This window comes from Myxocyprinus asiaticus, chromosome 47, assembly GCF_019703515.2.
Source record: "Myxocyprinus asiaticus isolate MX2 ecotype Aquarium Trade chromosome 47, UBuf_Myxa_2, whole genome shotgun sequence".
Taxonomy (NCBI): domain Eukaryota; kingdom Metazoa; phylum Chordata; class Actinopteri; order Cypriniformes; family Catostomidae; genus Myxocyprinus; species Myxocyprinus asiaticus.
Window position 1 is genome coordinate 8,728,346 of NC_059390.1, and position 22,172 is coordinate 8,750,517.

Consider the following 22,172-nt stretch of genomic DNA (forward strand, 5'->3'; position numbering starts at 1 on the left):
AAGCAACTTGACTTTTTGCCTGACATCACCAAACCCTCTTACTTTTTCAACCCCTACCCTATAGAAACCTCTTTTATGATCCAATCAATACTCGATGGATAAAGTCCCGCCCTCCGTTTTTAATCTCTCATCTCATATATTGTTTCTCTCAGAAATGCGTCATATTACAAATGCAAAACGGGTTGCAAACAATGTTGATTTTAAGTGTGGTCTGGCCAGTGAGTAATTTTTTGTGTATTTAGCCCCTACACATACACTGTAGCTGTTTGTATCTTGAATCTGCATTTTGTTGTGTTTTGTGTACTAGATTGAAGCCTAACACGATGAGTTCTCTTTTACACTTTACACAATGATGTTCACTCAATCTCTCTCCCCACCACCAAACTGTCTTTAATTTGTCCTGTCTCATTCTCCTAGCCAGATTTAATAAGCAGAATGAGATTTCCTGCACTTAACAGCATTTGTGTGATGAGCAGCAGACTTAAAGGACAACACACACACACACACACACACACTTTCAGATTGTAAATGAGAGGACTGTGCAGGGAAAGGCTGACACATGACGATACTTCAGACTCATGAGCAAAGATTCCGGAACACTAATGAGAATTTTTTTTGGCAGAGAAAGAGTGTGCCTGTAAGATAAAGGGAGATATTGAGAGAGGATTGAAGGAAAAGAGCATAAGAATTTAATTTTCTTTAGATTAATAGTCAGGTTCTGGAAGTAAAAACCCCATTCATTTTCTCCAAAGAGAAATTTATTTTAGTGATAACATATAAACCTTTCCAGACAGATCTACCATGAGCGTGCAATGTTGTTAAGCAATGATTTACAGTATACTTCTGTAGAAGCTGTAAGTCAGTGTAATTTAAACTTCATTAAAAAAAAAGAAGTCATTTTTTAAAAAGCTGAATTCCCGATGAAAACTATCCTGAAGAGAGATCCACCAATCAGAGAAGTCACTGTTACCATGGAAACAGTAATTGGCCAAAACAGCTCAGCAGTGATTGGCCACTCCCATAACGCATCGCAAATAATGTAATCGAGTCTCTGTATAGTATAGTATAGTTTGCCCAAAAATAAAAATTGTCATCATTTACTCACCCTCATGTTGTTCCAATCTGTAAGATTTTCTTTTTAAGTGGAACACAAAAGGAAATGTTTGACTGACTGACAGCCTCAGTCACCATTCACTTTCATTGTATCATGGAAAAAAGATGCATTGAAAGTGAATGGTGACTGAGGCTAACATTCTGCCTAAAACCTGTTTTTGTGTTCCTTGAAAGAAAATCATACCGGTTTGGAACAACATAAGGGTGAGTAAATGATGACAGAATTTATTTTAATTATTTTTTTTTTTTTTAGGTGAACTATCCCTTTAAAACTCTTTATTGAACAATTGTTTTTAAAATCCATGTGGAGTCATTAAATGGGAAAATGACTTTCGGAACCAAGGCCACTGAATTAGAGAAAAAGGGATACAAATTAGAAGTCTAAGCAGAAAACAGAAAATAAATTAGAAGTGGCAGAATAGCATATAGAACACTGACGTATTTCGTTTCTGCTCTTCTTCAGAAAAATACACAGGGTATTTTTGTGATTGTGAGTGTGTCTGGATGGCATGTGTGTGTATTTTGGTGCGGTTGTGGTTTGAAGTTCCTGTTTTTTTTCTTAGATCTTGTGAATGTGTGTGTATGTGTGCGTTTCTGCCATACAGCATGCCTGCACACTACTCGCGCTGTCAGGTTGTGGAGCAGAAGCCTTGTTGCCATGGAAACAGTCTGGGTCGGGTACATGCCGCAGGGTATCAGACATGCTTACCGCGGTCACAAGTTCAAAGGTCACATATGAGATAGACAGCGACTTCTGAAGATGAAAAAGGGGGGAATTTGTAAATGACAATCCCACATTTTCAGTCTAACCATTCTATTTTGATCTAGTGCTTGTAAACCAGAATGTAGAATAAATTGTGTGTGTATAATAAAGTGTGTGTATGTGTGTTATAGTTATATTTTCACAGAATCTCCATTTACATTAATAGCCATTTAGCAAAATGGTGTTGGTTTCATCTTTCTCCGCTAGATGAAATCCATTCATAGACAAACCTGTTTCTTATGCTTTTATCTGGTTTTAAATAACACTGCATGTCTTGTGTTGTGTATTTCAAAGTCTTGTGGAAATAAATCCAATATTTATTTGCAGTTTTGATGTCAGTTTCAATTCACTTCCAGTTCTGCAGTTATTTTAAGCAAGTTTTTATCATTACATTTTTCCTGTAAGTTTGGACACGTTGAATGCACATTGTCCGTTTGACAGACAAGTTTGTTTCGAGGATGAACAGGAGTGGAGACCGGGAGCTCTCATGTGAAGATACAGTCTGTTGCAGTTGGATCCCCCTAGAGATTTTCTTGTGAACTGCTCTTTCAGCAACTGTACTGGTGATAGACAGATATATCTGCAAGGACAATTAATTGGCTTCTTTTTTTTGCCACTTCTTTGTGTCAGTTTTAAAAGCTACCAACAGCCTTGTCAGTGGATAATGCACATTTTCTGTTTTCAGAGTATTTTTAGAGAATATTTGAAGTAAACATTTTGTAAAATAAATACAAGATATATATTGTATGTGTGTGTACTATATAAGTAAGGTCACTGGCTTCACAGCTCTCTAGATATCGACACTGGCAATTGAAAAAATATTAATTAATTAATTAAACTAAAAGAACAGTTTGTTTTTAAGATCAGTTGTCAGGATCCAGATTTTTCATTAGAAATCAAGTGGTCACCCAACGCAGTACCACATGTAGCCCCCATTTAATGTAGTCTGGGCCATATTTTCTTTTACCTTGTGTAGTTTTATTCATATTTTTAAAGGATAACAACATGCCACGCAAACTGTCCGATGTTGGCATGTGCTTAATTTGGCTAGCGTCTTCCAATAGACAGTACAATTTTATTGGATGCACAGTGTTAACATCATCAACAAATATACACACACACACACACACACACACACTGATGGCCAAAAGTTTGGAATAATTTATAGATTTTGCTGTTTCGGAAGGAAATTTGTCACCAAAGTGGGTCACAAGTATAGTCAGGATATTACTGATGTAAAAAACAGCACCATCACTATTTGAAAAAGTCATTTTTGATCAAATCTAGACAGGCCCCATTTCCAGCAGTCATCACTCCAACACCTTATCCTTGAGTAATCATGCTAAATTACTAATTTGGTTCTAGAAAATCACTTGCCATTATATCAAACACAGTCGAAAGCTATTTGGTTCATTAAATGAAGCTTAACATTGTCTTTGTGTTTGTTTTTGAGTTGCCACAGTATGCAATAGACTGGCATGTCTTAAGGTCAGTATTAGGTCAAAAATGGCAAAAAAGAAACAGCTTTCTCTAGAAACTCATCAGTCAATCATTGTTTTGAGGAATGAAGGCTGTACAATGCTTGAAATTGCCAAAAAACTGAAGATTTCATACAAAGGTGTACACTACAGTCTTCAAAGACAAAGGACAACTGGCTCTAACAAGGACAGAAAGAGATGTGGAAGACCAGATGTACAACTAAACAAGAGGATAAGTTCATCAGAGTCTCTAGTTTGAGAAATAGATGCCTCACATGTCCTCAGCTGACAGCTTCATTGAATTCTACCCGCTCAACACCAGTTTCATGTACAACAGTAAAGAGAAGACTCAGGGGTGCAGGCCTTATGGGAAGAATTGCAAAGAAAAAGCCACTTTTGAAACAGAAAAACAAAAAGAAAAGGTTAGAGTGGGCAAAGAAACACAGACATTGGACAACAGATAATTGGAAAAGTGTGTTATGGATCTTAAACCCATTGAGCTTTTGTGGGATCAGCTAGACTGTAAGGTGCGTGAGAAGTGCCCGACAAGACAGCCACATCTATGGCAAGTGCTACAGGAAGTGTGGGTGAAATGTCTCCTGAGTATCTGGACAAACTGTGTTTTCTCCTCTTTGAAAAGTTGATTTTACTAGCCTCATCACTATGCTTGATTTATATAGTTACTTGAATTATATCATTTGGATTGAGCATTTTTACTGCTGTCCATGACCGAATCAGAACAGACCTATGATTCATTTTTGCGTCTCAACACACCAATTGAGATGAAAAACAAAACAAAACACATGTGCCACTCAGATGGGTTGAGATTTGTCAAGTCTTTTTTGTTGAATGTCTCCTTTCTTTGTCTGCTTTCGTTCTTGTTTAACAAGAGTCATCTTGCTCAACATGCCACCATCACTTATGCTGTACATCCAACACACATACAGTTACGTGTCTCCAATTCTGAAAGTCCCACCCACCCTCCAACACACACTCACACCCTCACAGAGCTCACGCCAAGCCTGCTGTCTCATCTGTTATTTTGAGCTGGTGCAAGAGAGGCAGTGTGACATTAAACAGTTGGTCTGTGGATAGAGAGAGAGAGAGAGAGAGAGAGAGAGAGAGAGAGAGAAAAGAGAGCTGGTGGAGGGGAACAAGGGAGGAAAAAGGAGCATTTGAAGCTGAAGTATTGTTAAAATAATTTCTCCTATCCCAGTTTAATATGCAGAGACAACTTTTAGTAAGACATTGGAGGTTCATTTTCGTGGAAGTGTATATTTTGTGGCCTTGTGGCGCTATCAAAACATTGCTGTTTAAGCATTCCGACCGGTCCAACACGGCACCATTGGTTTGACAAATTGCATGAGTTTGGGGCGAAACTGTTCTGTTTTTTGACTAATGGCAGATTGGGCGAGTGTTTGGGAAACCTGAGTGAAAGTGGCATTATTTTTGCAATTTTGTTTGGTAATGCTAGAGGTGCAGAATTACATACTTCAGCTTTTAAGGAAAGGGACAAGTTTAAAGCGAAGAGAAGATGAGAACTAGGATGGAGAGACCTGAATACTCCCCCACAATCACACACACACACTAATCCCCATGGGATACTCCACTCCACTACCTGTTGTCTTGGCAACGGCAGTGAGTGTGATAACCAGTATGTTGTTTAGAAAGAATTTAGACAGGCTTGTTAGGAGAAAACCTTTGCTTCAGAGAGCACAACTTCACCCATCACTGCCTACGTTGTGTTCCAATTGCTCCCATACATGTCATGTGATGTCATTCAGCTATAGGATCTGTTCACATAGGATGCGTTCTTGTGTTCAAAAACAGCTTTATGCAGCACAAGAAAATGGGATTCAATTCAGGTGTCCCGAATTCAGTTCAAGTTGAATGTCTCTTAACTTGACACGGCGTCTTTAAAATGTGGTGCTTATGGTGCAAGATGCTGAAAAAAACAGCGAGATGCATCACAACATTTGCACATGTTTGCATGGAAAAACAATTAAAAAAAAAACTTCACAGATGGATGCAAGAATGTAATCTGGGTCATTTTAAATAGTTATGGTTAATTGGGTAACATAGCATCATATATGTGTGTTTGAGCAGAGATCCGATCTCAGTTGGTGGAGCAGCAGAAATGTTTGGAGCAGCAGACGGACATGCGAGTTCAGCTCTTGCTGGACCTGCAGGATTTCTTCAGGAAGAAAGCCGAGATCGAGAGCGAATATTCACGCAACCTGGAAAAACTCGCTGAACGCTTCATGGCCAAAACGCGCAGCACCAAGGACCACCAACAATACAAGTGAGTGGAGGACTTTTTTTTATTTTGAGTGGGCACCAGTGATAGTCCTGGATCGCTTGGTTCCCCAACATAAGGCATGACTGAATAGGAAAAAACAAACAAACTTTATAACAACTTTCAAAAGTTAATTTAATAAGGGTAAGATATTTTAGTCTAGCTGTACAAAATGTTATTAGTGTGCAAGAGGACCCAGGTTCAAATGCCCATCTAATATAGGGGAGACCGGGGCTAGTTGTCATACTATTTACCCCAGTGAGTATTTCTCAGCATAGGTTTATTTTTGAAGGTCAATTTCTGTATAGCCACATTTACCTTATCACTTCATTAGCCCCACCCAGTAGTGGTGAGCAGTGAGATGGCAAAGAGAGAGAGTAGGTCAGTCAAGAGCAGAGTGCTAATCAGAACAATGGGCGTTCACTGTCAAATCTAAGGAGAAGAAGCACCAAAACCGAATGTGGGTCAAAATGAGGGCAAAAAAATGATCACACTTTACAAATATATAATCTTATATTATAAGAGAACCTCAAGGAACATGTCATGGGACATTTTAGGCATATCATGTCCCCTTTTAAAGTCTCATTTCTGACCAGGAGAAAAGATAGTTCACTGAACACACATTGACCTTTTTTGACAACATGCCCCTTTAACAATAAGCACATTTTCTTTGAAGGTGCAACTTGATTGGGCAGACCAAATTTAGACATGGTTGCAAGATTTCTGCATTTTAGTATTTTAAGCTACGTCCACATTAATTCTGACAAATTTGAAAACGACGTTTTCCTTTTCAAGACGCTTTCCGTCCACACTGCTTTTTACAAACGTTTCCCTAAATGTTGCTTATCCACAATAAAACATCTTAAAATTCTTAAATCACCTTACTGCGCATGCAGTAAAAACATTAGAAAGCAGTCTGAAACACAGTTGTCCTCATGCTCCGCCGCCGGACAGCAATTCTGAGTAAACTTACCATCACATTTAAAGGTGCACTCAGTCATTTTTTCCTCATTAAACAAGTTTTGACTCTTAAAGAAATGAACTGTAATTTTAAAATATATGTATAAAATCATGACAATTCACGTAATATGAAGACTCCAGTCATATCAGCAACCTTATAAAAAGCTGTTTTATTTTACATGTAGAGGGTCCCCTCATGGGGACTGCCATTTTAGAATCACATGACCAGTTGAATACTACTTGCTTAATCTCAGTAACAAACTCTGATATTGGACACTTTCACTCATGGATTAAATGAATCATGGCTGTATGTGAATAGTGAATTTCGATAATGGCATTGTTAACTGAAATCTATTGTGTTTGAATGATGCTGCATCCACACCTCTAGGTGTCAGTGTAAGTCTTAGATGACAAATTCATAAAATTACTGAATGCACCTTTAAAGGAATGCAATGTGAAGGTTGTCCAAAGTAAAATGTATCTTTACCAATGCTATCAAAGTGGATAGCCAGTACAACAACGCCGCTACAACATGGGCCGCCATCTTGATTGTTTTGGGTTGAATAGATCACATGACTGCATCACATGACAATAAATATTAAATCATTTTCGAATATCTCAGTTTTCCCTGTCCAAAATACAACGTGATTACGGTGTTTTCAAATGCATCCACTTGCAAGATTTATTAATGTGGACATGGCCTTAAACAGACTTATAATAATCGCGCAACTCTATTATCAAAGATACAATAGTTTTTTATAGGTTGCATTCGAAATCTACTTGGCTCAAAATCTCAGTTTGAAAGGGTGTGACACTTCTGGTATGTGAACGCAACATTTTAAATGCACATGAATGATTGAAAAGTAATTTTCCAGAGACTGATGACAGTGGTGATCAAATTGATTTGTTTTTCTCTCTCTCTCTCCCTGATACATTCCTTTCCTTTCCTTTCATTCACCTCCACACAATCTCTCCCCCTTTGTTCGATTTTGGTGTGCAGTGGATTTCAGAGCAAAGGCGACGGCTAGAATATTTTACCCATGATTCTCTACCCTCAGCTTCATGTCTGGGAAATCAGAGATGGAAGAGGAAAGGCGATAACTGTGTGTGCTGTATTTATTCTTTATTATTTGCACTTGTGTGTGTGCGTGTATGGGCATCTGTGTATTTGGTAGCTCATTAATGCAGATAACATTCTGCTGGGAAAATTGGGACGAGTGAGTGAGAGAGAGAGAGAGAGAGAGAGAGAGTTTCACAGTTTCTTTTCTGTTGCTTTTTTTTCTCATGCTGGGCACTGTTAGTGTGCTAGTCCTCATGGGGATGTCCCATCGGATGCCTGCTGAGCTTTGTGATCAGTCACTGGCGGCTGAGACATTCGCCTTTCTGGTCCAAAATGGCTTCCCATTGTCTTTTCGCCACAGCCATTACTAATATAGAGGATCAAGAGTGTGAAACAAAATGGCGTCTTTTTCCACACCTCTGCAGGTGGTTAAATATACTAACCTCTTTACTCTCCAAAATAAATAGACAATTTGCGGTTGGACAGAAATGGTATGCAGTTCTTGCAGTACATCTTTATTCTCAATGACAATAGCATGCGAAAATAAAAATATTGATGCTTTTGTGTCAGTTACCAAAAATGGGTGTATATACCAGTTGCATTTAAACTCTTGGCTATTTTTGTGTTTATTTTAAGCTCGGTTACCTAAAAACATACATCCTTGTGGCTTTCAGGAAGGACCAGAACTTGCTTTCTCCAGTAAACTGTTGGTACCTGCTGCTGAACCAGGTGAGGAGAGAGAGTAAAGATCACGCCACACTAAGCGACCTTTACCTCAACAACGTAATCACACGCTTCACGCATGTCAGCGAGGACAACATGCGTCTGCTCAAGAAGGTGAGGTCAAACGCAGGTCAGCATGCATTCCTGTCAGTGCTATAATGTGATGGCATGCACATATAATGGCATTAGGAAAAAAAATATGCAACATGTGTGTCACTTTCAGCCTCGTACATTTAAAATAAAATGTACACCCTAAAATGAAAACTGTCTTAATTTCTCAATCTCATGTTGTTCCAAACCCGTATGACTTTCTATCTTTTGTGGAACACAAAAGGAGATGTTAGGCAGAATGACAGCTTCAGTCACCATTCGCTTTCATTGTATGGGAAAAAAAGATGCAATGAAAGTGAATGGTGACTGAGGCACACATTCTGTAAAACAACTTCTTGTGTATTCCACAGAAGAAAGCAAGTCAGGGGGGTTTGGAACAACACGAGTAAGTGATAAAATAATTACATTTTTATTTTTTTATTTTATACCTAGAATTTCCAGACTCTCTCAAACTCTCAAAAAACATGGTTTTCTCAGTTTGTGTGCATACTCTATATAGGAAGGTGCATGATCGTAGTTTTATTTTACACCATTCATTGTTCACTAGCACTCTTTGTCTCAGTTGAATGCAACATGGTGGTTTATTTATAGGAAGTGAATTTCCTGTCCTGCACACAGACACTGTAGTAGACAAGAACCGAAGGTAATGTAGTAACATTAATAAAAATTACATTGGAGTTCTGCTACAACTTGTGTAACTCCTTAAGACAAATTGGCCTAAGGTAATTTTTTGGGGGAAAATAAAAAGTAACTTTGGTCATTACAATAGATTGACCTACAGAAAAATGCAATAACTAATAAAGAATGTTCACTTTGATGCCATGATATGGTATGTAGTAGCATGGAATTACCATGTTTTTTTGGACATGATGCTTTTATGGACATAGTACAGCAAATACCATGGTAGGACAAGTGGTACCATGTAAATACCAGGTTACATGGTAATCATTCAGTACTGTGGTAAATATCAAAGTATCATTGTATTACCATCTCATAACATCAATGTGTCATGGTACATTTGTTCTTTATATTAAAATCTAGAGCAATATCAGTGCACAAACAAGTTCCTATTTACATGAATGATGCAGTAATGCTCATGTCTTTCTGTATAGCAATGTATGTAAATAAAAGCATTGTTGGCTTGTAGTCAGTGGTGGAAATGGCAGAGAGTCACTGGGGGATTCTAGTTTTGGGGGGGGCTTTGTTAGCCGAGGATGCATTAAATTGATTGAAAATAATTGAAAAATTACAGTAAAGCCATTGTAATGTTACAATTTACAATTTCTTTTAAAATAAATGCTGTATTCTTCAAACTTTCTTTTCATCTAAGAATCCTCTACTTGCAGCAATGCAAATGTTCGGCATATACTGTTCATTAAAGCTGCTAGTTTAGGACCTGTGAGGAGTCTGTTTCTCAAATTAGAGACTCTGATGTACTTGTCTTGTTGTTGGTGTGCATCTGGGTTGTCAACTTCTCTCTCTGTCCCAGTTAGACCAAGTCTGTTATATTCTTTCAAAACTGAAGTGCATGGAATAGCCTTCATCTCTCAAAAGAACAATAGATTGATGAATTTGAGGAGAAATATGTTTCTTTTTGGTTATTTTTTGTAAAGTGTAAAGTAACTTATAATAAATGCAAGTGTATTCAATACCTCAGCTGGAAAATACACTATATTGCAATTTCCACACTTCATTAAGTAGCACAACCATTTTAACCATTCTAACAAAAAGAAATGTTACATTAGTACTAAGTTAACACATTAAATGATTCCTTAAGAATTATGTGACATTAGTTTCTTAGTAGACTGGAGTAATAACAGCTGAAAATGGGGCTTTGCCATCATGGGTAAAAATGGCATTTCATTTTAAACAAAAAAACATAATACACTAATTTCAAACAGTAATAATAAATTGGAATATTTCTAATGTTTTTGCTAGTGTTTTGCGTCAATTTAATGCATCCAAGGTGAGGAGAAGCATCAATTGTTTTTTTTATTTTTGTTTTGTTAAAATGTTTGAATGGTGGTATGTAAAATGTATTTGTGCATTAAATTACACATACTGCATGACTTATGTACTTGTGGATGGTATTGTGAGCAAAGAAAACCATATATTTGTGCATTCTATTGGTGCGTAGATTTTTTAAATTGAGTGTGTGTAGATCTGTTGCATGCATGCGTGGATCGGTTGCCCATGGATACCTGTGTGCATTTGTCGATAAGTTGCATGTGTTCTGGCCACTCGCGATATCGTCAACATTGCGCAACCACAGATGCAGAAGATCCCACGCATTTATGTGCAGAACCCTCATAGCTTTCGTAGGCTATTTAGTCAAGAAAAGAAATCAATACTCTTTATTCCCCTTACAAATGTAGCCAGTTTGAACGGAACACTGTTCCCCCACAAAATTCACTCCATTCCACCACGTTCCCCTCCATTTACAGCCCTGCTTGTAGTTGTCTATGCATGTTAAGCTGTGAAAGGAGATAGTATTTGAACATTTGAAATAAACTGCACTCTTCATGTTAAAAGCAGTAAAGCAACATACAAGTGGGCTTTTAAGTTGTTTCGATCCATCCTGTATGTTTAGAAATGACAAAGCTTGACTGCAATTTCTGACTTTAACCCAGACTGCCCTGCTCTCTGTCCTCTTTAATATAACCTGTGCATTTTTTTGACCCACAGAGCAAAGAGATCATTTTCCAACTGCAAGAGGACCTAATGAAGATTCTTAACGAACTCTACACAGTGAGCTCGTCTCATTCTCTCTCATCATCCTCTCAATCTCTTTTTGGATTACTTTTCATCCCATCACTTTTGTCCTGGTTCTCTCTCTCATTCCACATCTCTCATTTTATCATTCCATCAATATGTGATTCCCCCTCCATCACTGACATTCTGGTCTTCGATCACTCCATAACTCAACCGCATCAGTTTCATCTTTCTTTAACTTGGTCTAGCATTTTTTTTTTTTTTATGCTTTTGTGATATTTCTTCTCAATTTCCTTTTTGCCTGTATCTTCTGTACTCTTTTTGTTTCACTCCATCTGTTATGTACCATTTTATCTGCCTTTAATTGTGTTTGAATATTTGACCTGAATGTGAGCTTTTCTGACAGGACTGAGATCTTAAAAGCCAGCAGCTCTTGAATAAATAAACTCTTTAAAACCAAGACGGCATGCTTTAACTCTGTCAGCCGAGCTTACTGCTATCATGAGGAGTGCTTGCTGAAAATGATATGAGTGCACAGAACAGAAGTATGAAAGGTTTGAGGAGTTTAAACCTCAGTGTAACCTCATCTAAGTAGTTTTTGTGTCTTTGTTAAGAATGATTTGCACATGCATGCACACACACATTTACTCATCTGAAGAGGGAAATGCCATAGAATTCTTATTTCTTATTTAAAGGTAATTGTAATGAATAAAGATTAACCCAAACCCACATCCTAACCATAACCCTAAAAGAAAACCATTTGCATTTTTAGAATTAATAATAATAATACAAAATAAAAAAAACATTTGTGAACCATTTTTCCACATGAAGATTTAACCAAATGTTCTCAAAGGGTGGTTTTCTCAGATTTAGCTCACTTATGGGGACAAATTTGTCTCCAAACTGTATCTAAGTATGTACCTGTGAATGTATGGAAATCTGGCTTTTTAAGTGCATGGGCATTATGGGTAATGTGGTTCTGTGGATGGTCTGCCCCTGCAGGTTATGAAGACGTATCACATGTATCACAGTGAGACTCTTAGTGCAGAGAATAAGTTAAAGGAGGCTGAGAGGCAGGGTGAACGACAGGGTCGGGGCGGAGAGGCTGTCTTTAGCCTGCGGACTGAAGATCGGCACCAACGACGCAACGCTGCCCGCAAGATCCAGAAGATGAAAGAGAAGGTGAGGTCTATATCTTCATCATGTTATGTTGTCATCATGCTGTTTGACAAATCTATACATGTTATGCTGCTTTTAAGTCATCACAGAATGATCACATTTATAATATTTATGAAATATGCTCATGAATGCCACCACAAAGTCATAATTACCAGTGGGAAACTCTCGATTTTCTATGAACTTTCCTAATTGGGGCATTTTCGATAGAGTGCAGTAGTCGGGTTCTGGAAGTAAAAAATCCCATAAATTTTTTCCATAGACAAATCGACTTTTAATGATAACTTATAAACCTTTAAAGATAGACCTACAGTGAGCTCTGAGGTTGTTAATCGATGGTTTATGCTTCTGTTAAAGCCATCAGTCCGCATTATTTCAGCTTAATTTAAATCACCAATTGGAGAGCCGCGACCAACAAAGCTCACCAAAAGAGCTCTGCAGCGACCGCCCACTTCCATGTCTCCCTTCTCTCTCAAACTACTCATATATTTGAATATATATGAATATTTGGCAATAATAAGAAATATATTATTTCCCTACTTATAATCAACAACTTATGGTTTTATATTTTTCCATTGTTTTTAATAAAAAAATTCAGTTTCAGTTCAGATTTTCAAATATTTTTTTGTTGTTGCTTAAAATCAAAGTTTGTAATGTTGTGATTCACCTCTGAGCTGGTTGATTTGGTTCATGGCTTAGAACTCTTTTATGAAGGATTTTATTTCAGTAATTCAGCATTTTGAGTGAATGATTTCCACTTTAAGCATAACCAACCCAACCTGAAAATAAGCTATGTTTTTTGTTGGTTATGCTTAAATGATTTTTTTTTTCTTTTTTTTTTTTCTTTTTTTTGATTACTTGGATGCTTGGTTGGTTTAATGCAATGGGCCCATTCCAGTACAGCATTGTACAGCATGTGCGATCAGAACATGATATATTAATATTATCTTAGCATATCACTAGGGAGTCTAGAGAAGAAGCAAAGAAGCATGGCCATTTTGCTTTTGTAACTGCAAGCCATTGACAGTAGTGCTCTGGGCATAAGATGGCTAATGCACACAGCTTTCCTGCCAGGAATCTCTAGAAAGTGTCACAGTGCATAAATAAAACTATTTATATGCAGTATAGTTTCTCTTCAGAGTATTTGTTTTCCAGTAAAAACACCCCCATAACAGACGATGTGTTCACTTACATTCATTTTGCTCTTGTAACCTAGGGAGAAGGAGGGTCTTGAATGAACAATTGTTACAGTGTTGGGCAGAAAAGGCAGTCAGGATATTTTTCTGTTTAGTGGTATAGCAGGAACGTAAAACAATGTCCCATTGGTTTACATACATCATATATACATGTATACATGGATGCATACATTATAACTGTACATTATACACCGATCAGCCACAACATTAAAACCACCTGCCTAATATTGTGTAGGTCCCCCTTGTGCCACCAAAAACAGCGCCAACCCGCATCTTAGAATAGCATTCTGAGATTATATTCTTCTCACCACAATTGTACAGAGTGGTTATCTGAGTTACCGTAGACTTTGTCAATTCAAACCAGTCTGGCCATTCTCTGTTTACCTCTCTCATCAACAAGGCGTCTCCATCCACAGAACTGCCGCTCACTGGATGTTTTTTGTTTTTGGCACCATTCTGAGTAAATTATAGAGACTGTTGGGTGTGAAAATCCCAGGAGATCAGCAGTTACAGAAATACTCAAACCAGCCCATCTGGTATCAACAATCATCCATGCGATTAGCTAATCAGCTAATCGTGTGGCAGCAGTGCAGTGCATAAAATCAAGAAGATACGGGTCAGGAGCTTCAGTTAATGTTCACATCAACCATCAGAATGGGGAAAAATTTTATCTTAGTGATTTGGACCGTGGCATGATTGTTGGTTCCAGATGGGCTGGTTTGAGTATTTCTGTAACTGTTGATCTCCTGGGATTTTCATGCACAAAAGTCTCTAGAATTTACTCAGAATGGTGCCAAAAACAAAAAACATCAAGTGAGCGGCAGTTCTGTGGACGGAAATGCCTTGTTGATGAGAGAGGTCAACAGAGAATAACCAGATTGGTTCGAACTGACAAAGTCTACGGTAACTCAGATAACCATTCTGTACAATTGTGTTGAGAAGAATATTATCTCAGAATGCTATTCTGAGATGCGGGTTGGCGCTGTTTTGGTGGCACGAGGGGGACCTACACAATATTAGGCAGGTGGTTTTAATGTTGTGGCTGATCGGTGTATATGCATGCACACATTAATACATCTTCAATTACACTGAAATCCCAACAAATGCAAATTCAGACTTATTAAATTCAAACAAGGATTAAAAGAATGGCTCTGGTCCTGGATGCTAATTGGCTTATACAGCTAGGCTAAAATACACTATATAGTCAGAACCAGGATGCATAACATCTTTTTACCCAGCTACTGTGAATTACTGCACAAAAACTATAGAGACCAACTAGATGCTCTGTTAAGTTTGAAAACCCCTCCTTTATTCAAGGATTCTTGCTCAATTTAATAAAAAAGGTTGCTTTGAAAGATCTGTGGGTTTTACCAGCAGCTGAACAACTTTAATTAAATGATAGATTGCAAATCACAGAGCTTCACTGTGCTAACACACAAGCATTAGACACAAGACAGTTGATTAGTCTGTCAATAAAAACATTTTATCTCCTGCCTTGGAGATATTGCACTTACTCAACACTTTGTCCTTCTTTCTCCTTAAATCCCCCCCTCTTCCTCTACCTCTATCATTTTCCCCCAGCGCCAAGCCAAGTACTCGGAGAACAAACTGAAGGTTATGAAAGCCCGGAACGAGTATCTGTTGACTCTGGAGGCCACCAACGCCTCTCTGTTTAAATATTACATCAACGACCTGTCGCATTTGATTGACGTGAGTATCTGATTTGGAAGGCATATACTGTCGCTCATGCGGACAGGAAATTGCAGCTGCATGAAGGGAATGGTGTTATGGTTGCGTTTATTTGCTTTTTCACCAAGCCCAGTAATGAATGATAGTCCTGATTAATAATAACTACTTAAGGAAGCCTCCACTGTTTTTAATTAGACACAAATGCACCCTATAACAGGGAGGATGGGATGGAGACTAAGCCTTTAATTACAAGCACACATTAGCATATTGTGAAACAGTAGCAAGAACAGAGGATATGTTTGGAATTCAATACTACCATACTACAGTTGTTACTGATTACTGTGCAGTATATACTGTAAACTGCCTACTATATTTTTAAAAATAGTATGTGAAATAGTATGCATAACTGTATGTCCTGAAGATTTTAGACGTTAGTATGCTGCATTGTTGTCATACGACCTCACATTGCGTGTTTTTTTAATACCTTTTTATTGGGTTTTTGGTTTTGGTAGATAGCATGCTGCCACTTTAAATTAATAAATACATGATAGATACAAACTACAAGTATTCATGTAATATTTAACAATATATTAATTTTAATGTAAAACAAAAAAAGAAAATACACGTTTATTTCATCTAGTGGCTTGCAGTTAATGTCTCAGAATTGAATGTGTTTATTTTGCATTTTTAATTCAGTTTTATTTTGTGTGAAAATGACCTTTAGCACTCCAATCAAATAATTTGTTGAGAGATATATATTTACTGTATATATACATACACTGTATATACACACTCACCGACCACTTTATTTGGTACACCTGTAAACCTACTTATTCATGCGATTATCTAATCAGCCAATCGTGTGGCAGCAGTGCAATGCATAAAATCATGCAGATACAGATCTGGAGCTTCAGTTAATGTACACATCAACCATCAGAATGGGGAAAAAAAATTTGATCTCAGTGATTATGACCGTGGCATGATTGTTGGTGCCAGACAGGCTGGTTTGAGTATTTTTGTAACTGCTGATTTCCTGGGATTTTCAAGCACAACAGTCTCAAGAGTTTACTCAGAATGGTGCCAAAAACATCCAGTGAGCGGCAGTTCTGCAGACGGAAATGCCTTGTTGATGAGAGAGGTCAACGGAGAATGGCCAGAATGAATACGTCCTGCATTTTTTTCTATATGATACTGCCCATTTTGGAAAATAAAGTTGGTTATCCAGGTGTTCCATGCTTTTAGAAAACGTGCATATTGTGCACGGTATACATACTGCATACTACTGAAACAATACTAATATTATGGTAGTATGCTATTTCAAATGTAGCCAAAGTATGTGCTGTGGTTGGAAAGGTATAGTGCACATTTTGGCCAATGTAATAGGCCACGCATTCAGAAAATGTGCGTACTGTGCGCAATATACATACCACATACTGCAGAATAGTACTAGTAGTATGGTAAGATGCTATTCTGAAACATAGCCAGAGTATTTTATGTACATGCTCTGGTTGCATACTATACATTTTGGCAAATGTAGTAGGTCATTCATCCATATAGAAAATTTGCATACTGAACATAGTATGCATACTGCATACTACTTTTTAGAAAATAGTGGGTAGTATCAGAGACTATTTAGCAGAGATGGGCCACTTATATTTAACTGAATGGAAGAAATTGGAACGCCCAACCAAGAAGCTCTAGTGCCCAACAATCAACGGATGTAGAAAGGAAGTCCCGTCTTACAGGTAAAAGAGCCAATCACCTTTTAGATACAGATATCGTCTGTCAATCATCTAAAAAATGTGCATGCGCATTAGCTATACAAGTCAGGAAAATTGCGTGTTTTAGTGTAATATGAGGTAAAGAAGCACAATTTATGTTTCCAATATTATCCAATTTTATTGCTGATTTGAAATGTTATTTGATCGTAATCTTGACCAACCGTTTTTGAGATTTCGGTGTTCCCCCATTCAAGTAGCTAGGAGTTGCACTGTCATCTCCCAAGAGTGTTCCAAAGATGGCAGACAGTGCTAGAAAGACTTTGGTAGTATGCCATTTCAAATACATCTCACAGAGACAAATTATATAAGATTCCATTCAATACTACCCACATACACACACTCAATCAAGTGTGCAGCGAGGGCAAAAGATTCCACAGGAGCTATTTTTCACACATGCCGTTTGTGCTCCGGTATTTGCTGTGTCTGGTGTTTTGCTCATCAGAATTTGCTCCGATCTGGCTGATCAGAGCGCTGTGTCACAGAGGTCAAACCTGCTCACACAGAGATAAAGACAGCACGTGGGTGGGTGAAAGAGAGAGAGTGTGGGACGTGAGATGCAGTGAAGCCTAGGTGAAAAATTGTTCAAATTAACCCTGAGAACAGAAGCCGGGGAGGATAATTTGTAGATAAACGCTTGAAAGTAAAGGTTTATCTGTCATAATCGTTTTTGAGTGACAGCTCTACATGAATCCATTCCATGTGGAAAACAATTGTGTTTATGTGTATTTTAACAGTGTTGTGATCTCGGTTACCACGCGGGCCTGAGCAGGGCATTGCGGACCTACTTGTCGGCGGAATACAGCTTGGAAACCTCTCGACACGAGGGCCTTGATATTTTGGAGGGGGCAGTGGAGGGGTTGGACCCTGGCAGTGACCGGCAGCGCTTTATGGAAACTCACCCCACAGCGTTCACTCCTCCTGCACGCTTCAACTTTCAACCACACTTAGGAGACCAGGTCACATGCAATTTGAAAAAAGAAAATCAAAATCTAGTTATGTCTTGCACTGGAGCAAGGAACCATGGTCAGAAATTAAAGGAATAGTTCACCCAAAAATTCTCTCATGCTAAATGCACAACATCGGTCTCTCAGATCTGTAGGTCCATTCAACGCTAGTTAATAGTGAACAAAGGTTTGAAGCTCAAAAAAAGCACATAGGCAGCATAAAAGTTATCCATAAAACTCCAGTGGTTTAATCCATGTCTTCAAAAGTGATCCAATTGGTTTTATGTGAGAACAGACCAAAATGTTACTTCTTTTTGTAACATTTATGTAACGTTTGATGTAATTCATAAAATAATTTGAACATTATCACATAAAATGATTTGATGTTGATTTAATCATATGGGTAGAAGGAAATATATTCTCTGTTTAATTATACAGATTGATAACATGTTAATGATATCTGAGGATCTGAATAAAAGAATGACATTATTATTTTTATGAAAAATGTATGGGGCCATTATTGCCCATTTATGGAAGTTAATTTCTGAAGCTGCAAAAAAACATACAGTTTATGCAATACATTTAATTCTGATTGTTTTTATAATTGGTGTTGATATTTCACCTAAAAATATACATTTGTCATCATATACTCACCCTCATGTTGTTCCAAACCCACATGACTTTCTTCCATGAAACACAAAAAGAGATGTTAGACAGAATATTAGCCTCAGTCACTTTTTTTTTCATATAGTAAAACTGAATAGTGACTGAGGCGTTCATTCTGCCTAATATCTCCATTTTTGTTCCTTTTGAAGATAGTCATATAGGTTTGGAAAAACATGAGGTTGAGTAAATGATAACTGAATTTTCCTTTGTGGGTGAACTGTCCCTTTAATTGACCACTAAGTATATCAAATGTATAGGATTGTTTGTATTGATGAGTGGTTTCAGAAATAAATGTGTGTTGATGTTTTAGGTGAGTCAAATCACGGCACTGCCGCAGGTGCAAGCCGAGCTCCTTCTCCGATTCCAGCAGCTGCAGTCTCGCCTTTCCACACTGAAGATCGAAAATGAGGAGGTGAGACACACACACACACACACACAATCCCTTCCTCTCGAATGAGCACATCGGCAGCTGTGGTTCCCCCATAGGATAAAGAATGAGCTGACAGCCGTACACACCTCGATTTCTCCATTTCTCTCTCTCCCTCATTCCTTCCCTTCATGTCATCAGGTACTATATATGCATACCAGCACTCTCCCTCACAGCGACAGGCACAAGCGCATTCATACATATTGTTTCCATCTTCTCTGTCTCTGTTGGAGTTGTGAGGTTGTTTATGGCTGGTTGTTGGCAGGCCAGCTGTTTCCTGCAGCTCTCAGCATGTGAAGGACACAGCAGAAGTGCTGATGAATGCTCTTACTGCAGAGAGTTTAGACTGAACAGAGAGAGTTGTGTGGATGTGTGTGCTTGATATTTCTCTGTTCTTCCTTATTTAAATAGATAAAGACCAGTTCCTGATTAGAGTATGTAAATTGTCACTAAACAAAAGTACCACATTATATTATATATATATATTTTTTTTAAATTTAACATGTACCATAGTAACAACATGGTATTTCTCTAAACACCTTGGAGGACCATGCAGATAGCATGCTATATGAATATGGTTATTAAAAATATATCAAAGGACTATTGTATTACCATCTGATACCATAGCTGTATCATGGTACTGCCACAGTACTTTGCCTTCTATTACAACAGAGTGCCTTGGAAGGGTGACTACTGTATATTAAAGATGTTGGGAGGCCTGTTTTTTTTAAATGCATAAAGTTTGCAGTATGAAATGTTGAACAATTTAAACAGTAGTTTGCTGTGTTGCCACATGACCTTGCCATTTTGCATGTTTAATTAAGTGAGTGATGTCAAGTTACATCAGAAGTAAATGTAGTTATTTTGCATTTTTATCAGATATTGTGCCAAAATGTCTTAATCTTTGGCAGTCCAATCAAATAGGTCAAGGAGATGTGAAATGGCTTTAAAAAAATCTGATTGTGTGTTCAGGTTCATTCAGCACATGTGAAATGAAGAGGGCATCAAATTGTGTGATATAGTATTCCTTTCAGTAAACTCCGATTGTGTACTTCACTTTTAGGCAAATGTAGTAGGTCAATACATTCCATGCATATATACAAATTAGTATATACTGCAAACTACTTTACTGCAAAAAACTTCAATGCATGTTCTTACTGAGTATTTTTGTCTTGTTTTCCAGTAAAAAAAAAAAAACATATATATATATATATATAATGTATGTATAATATACACAGTATATACACTACCATTCAAAAGTTTGGGGTCACTTGACTGAAATGTTTCTCATGATCTTAAAAATCTTTTGATCTGAAGGCATATGCTTAAATGTTTGAAATTAGTTTTGTAGACAAAAATATAATTGTGCCAACATAATAATTTATGTAATTACAAAACTAAAATTATATTTAAAAAAATTAGTTTTTGAAATGGATGACTTGGACCGAATAATTAAGAAAAGCAGCTAATAAGTGCCCAACATAGATGGGAACTCCTTCAATACTGTTTAAAAAGCATCCCAGGGTGATACCTCAAGAAGCTGGTTGAGAAAATGCAAAGAGTACATGTCTGCAAATTCTAGGCAAAGTGTGGCCACTTTGAAGATGCTAAAATATAACACAGTTTTTATTTATTTTGGATAAATTAGATAATTTATTTTTTAGTCACATCATAATTCCCATATTTCCATTTCTTTTATTCCATAGTTGTGATGACTTTACTATTATTCTAAAATGTGAATAAAAAAATAAAAATAAATAAGTGACCCTAAACTTTTGAACAGTAGTGTATATATTTTACATTTATTCATTTGGCAGATGCTTTTATCCAAAGCGAATTAAAAAAGAGGAATACATTATAAGCGAATCATCTAAAGGAGACAGTGGTACGAAAAGTGCTGTATTACAAAGTTTCACTAACATCAGAATAGTACTTTTCAAGACAGATTAAAGTGACTGGTTAAGTGCTCATGGAAAAGATGTGTTTTTAGCCATTTTTTGAAGACAGAAAGTGAGTCAGCTTCATGGATGGAGTTGGGAAGGTCATTCCACCAACGTGGTACAATGAAGTCCGGGAAAGTGTTTTGGTGCCTCTTTGTGTTGGTACAATAAGGCACCTGCAGACTTCTTGTGGGAACGTAGCTCTGCAGAAATGATTTTAGGTATGTTGGAGCAGACCCAGTGTCTGTTCTGTATGCCAGCAGCAGAGCCTTGAATTTGATACGCGCAGCAACCGGCAGAAGGTGACGAGAGACTAGGAGTGGTGTAACATGCGCTCTCATTGGTTAATTAAAGACCAGACTTGCTGCTGCATTCTGGATCATTTGCAGGGGTCTAATTGTGCATGCAGGGAGGCCTGCAATGAGAGCATTACAGAAGTCCAGTCTAGTTATGACAAGTGACTGAACAAGAAGTTGTGTGGCATGTTCAGAGACAAAGGGTCTTATCCTCCTGATATAGTAGAGTGTAAATCTACATGATCGTGCTGTCTTTGAGATGTGGTCTGTGAAATTTAGTTGGTTATCGATGGTTATTCCTATATTTCTGACCGTTTTGGAAGGTGTTACTGTAGTTGACCCAGCTGCACGGTGATGTTATGTTCAACAGCAGGGTTGGCTGGAAAGACAAGGAGCTCAGTCTTGGCTAGGTTAAGTTGCAGGTGGTGTTCCTTCATCCAGGCAGGGATGTCTGCCAAACAAGCAGTCGAGCAGTCACCATGGTGTCGTTGGGCTGGAAAGACAAGTAGAGCTGTGTGTCATCGACGTAGCAGTGGTAAGAGAAGTGATGTTGTGTATATAAAGAAGAGAAGTGGCCCAAGCACTGGGCCCTGAGGTACCCTAGTAAGTAGCTGATGTGACTTGGACACCTCACCTCTCCAGGCTACCTTGAAGGACCTACCTGAGAGATAGGAATTAAACCAGTCAAGCACAGTTCCTGTGATGCCCAGAGTAGAGAGGGTGAAATGTAGGATCTGATAGTTGACTGAGTCAAAGGCTGCAGAAAGGTCCAGTAGAATTTGGACGGATGATCTGGATCCAGCTCTCGCCTGTCTCAGCGACTCGGTGAGAGAGCAGGGCA

General features: G+C 37.9%; 1 protein-coding gene across 2 annotated transcripts in view; it reads left to right on the forward strand.

Annotated features, from left to right (window-relative positions):
• The window catches only part of LOC127436896 (SLIT-ROBO Rho GTPase-activating protein 1-like), a 47,993-nt gene that overhangs the window by 5,274 nt on the left and 20,547 nt on the right, over positions 1 to 22,172 (forward strand). For both annotated transcript variants that reach the window (XM_051691386.1, XM_051691387.1), the window contains exons 2-8: positions 5,461 to 5,656; positions 8,345 to 8,507; positions 11,190 to 11,252; positions 12,219 to 12,398; positions 15,170 to 15,298; positions 17,793 to 18,014; positions 18,979 to 19,080. In XM_051691386.1, coding sequence (XP_051547346.1) covers positions 5,461 to 5,656; positions 8,345 to 8,507; positions 11,190 to 11,252; positions 12,219 to 12,398; positions 15,170 to 15,298; positions 17,793 to 18,014; positions 18,979 to 19,080 — 1,055 coding nt within the window. The remainder of the gene's footprint in view (positions 1 to 5,460; positions 5,657 to 8,344; positions 8,508 to 11,189; positions 11,253 to 12,218; positions 12,399 to 15,169; positions 15,299 to 17,792; positions 18,015 to 18,978; positions 19,081 to 22,172) is intronic.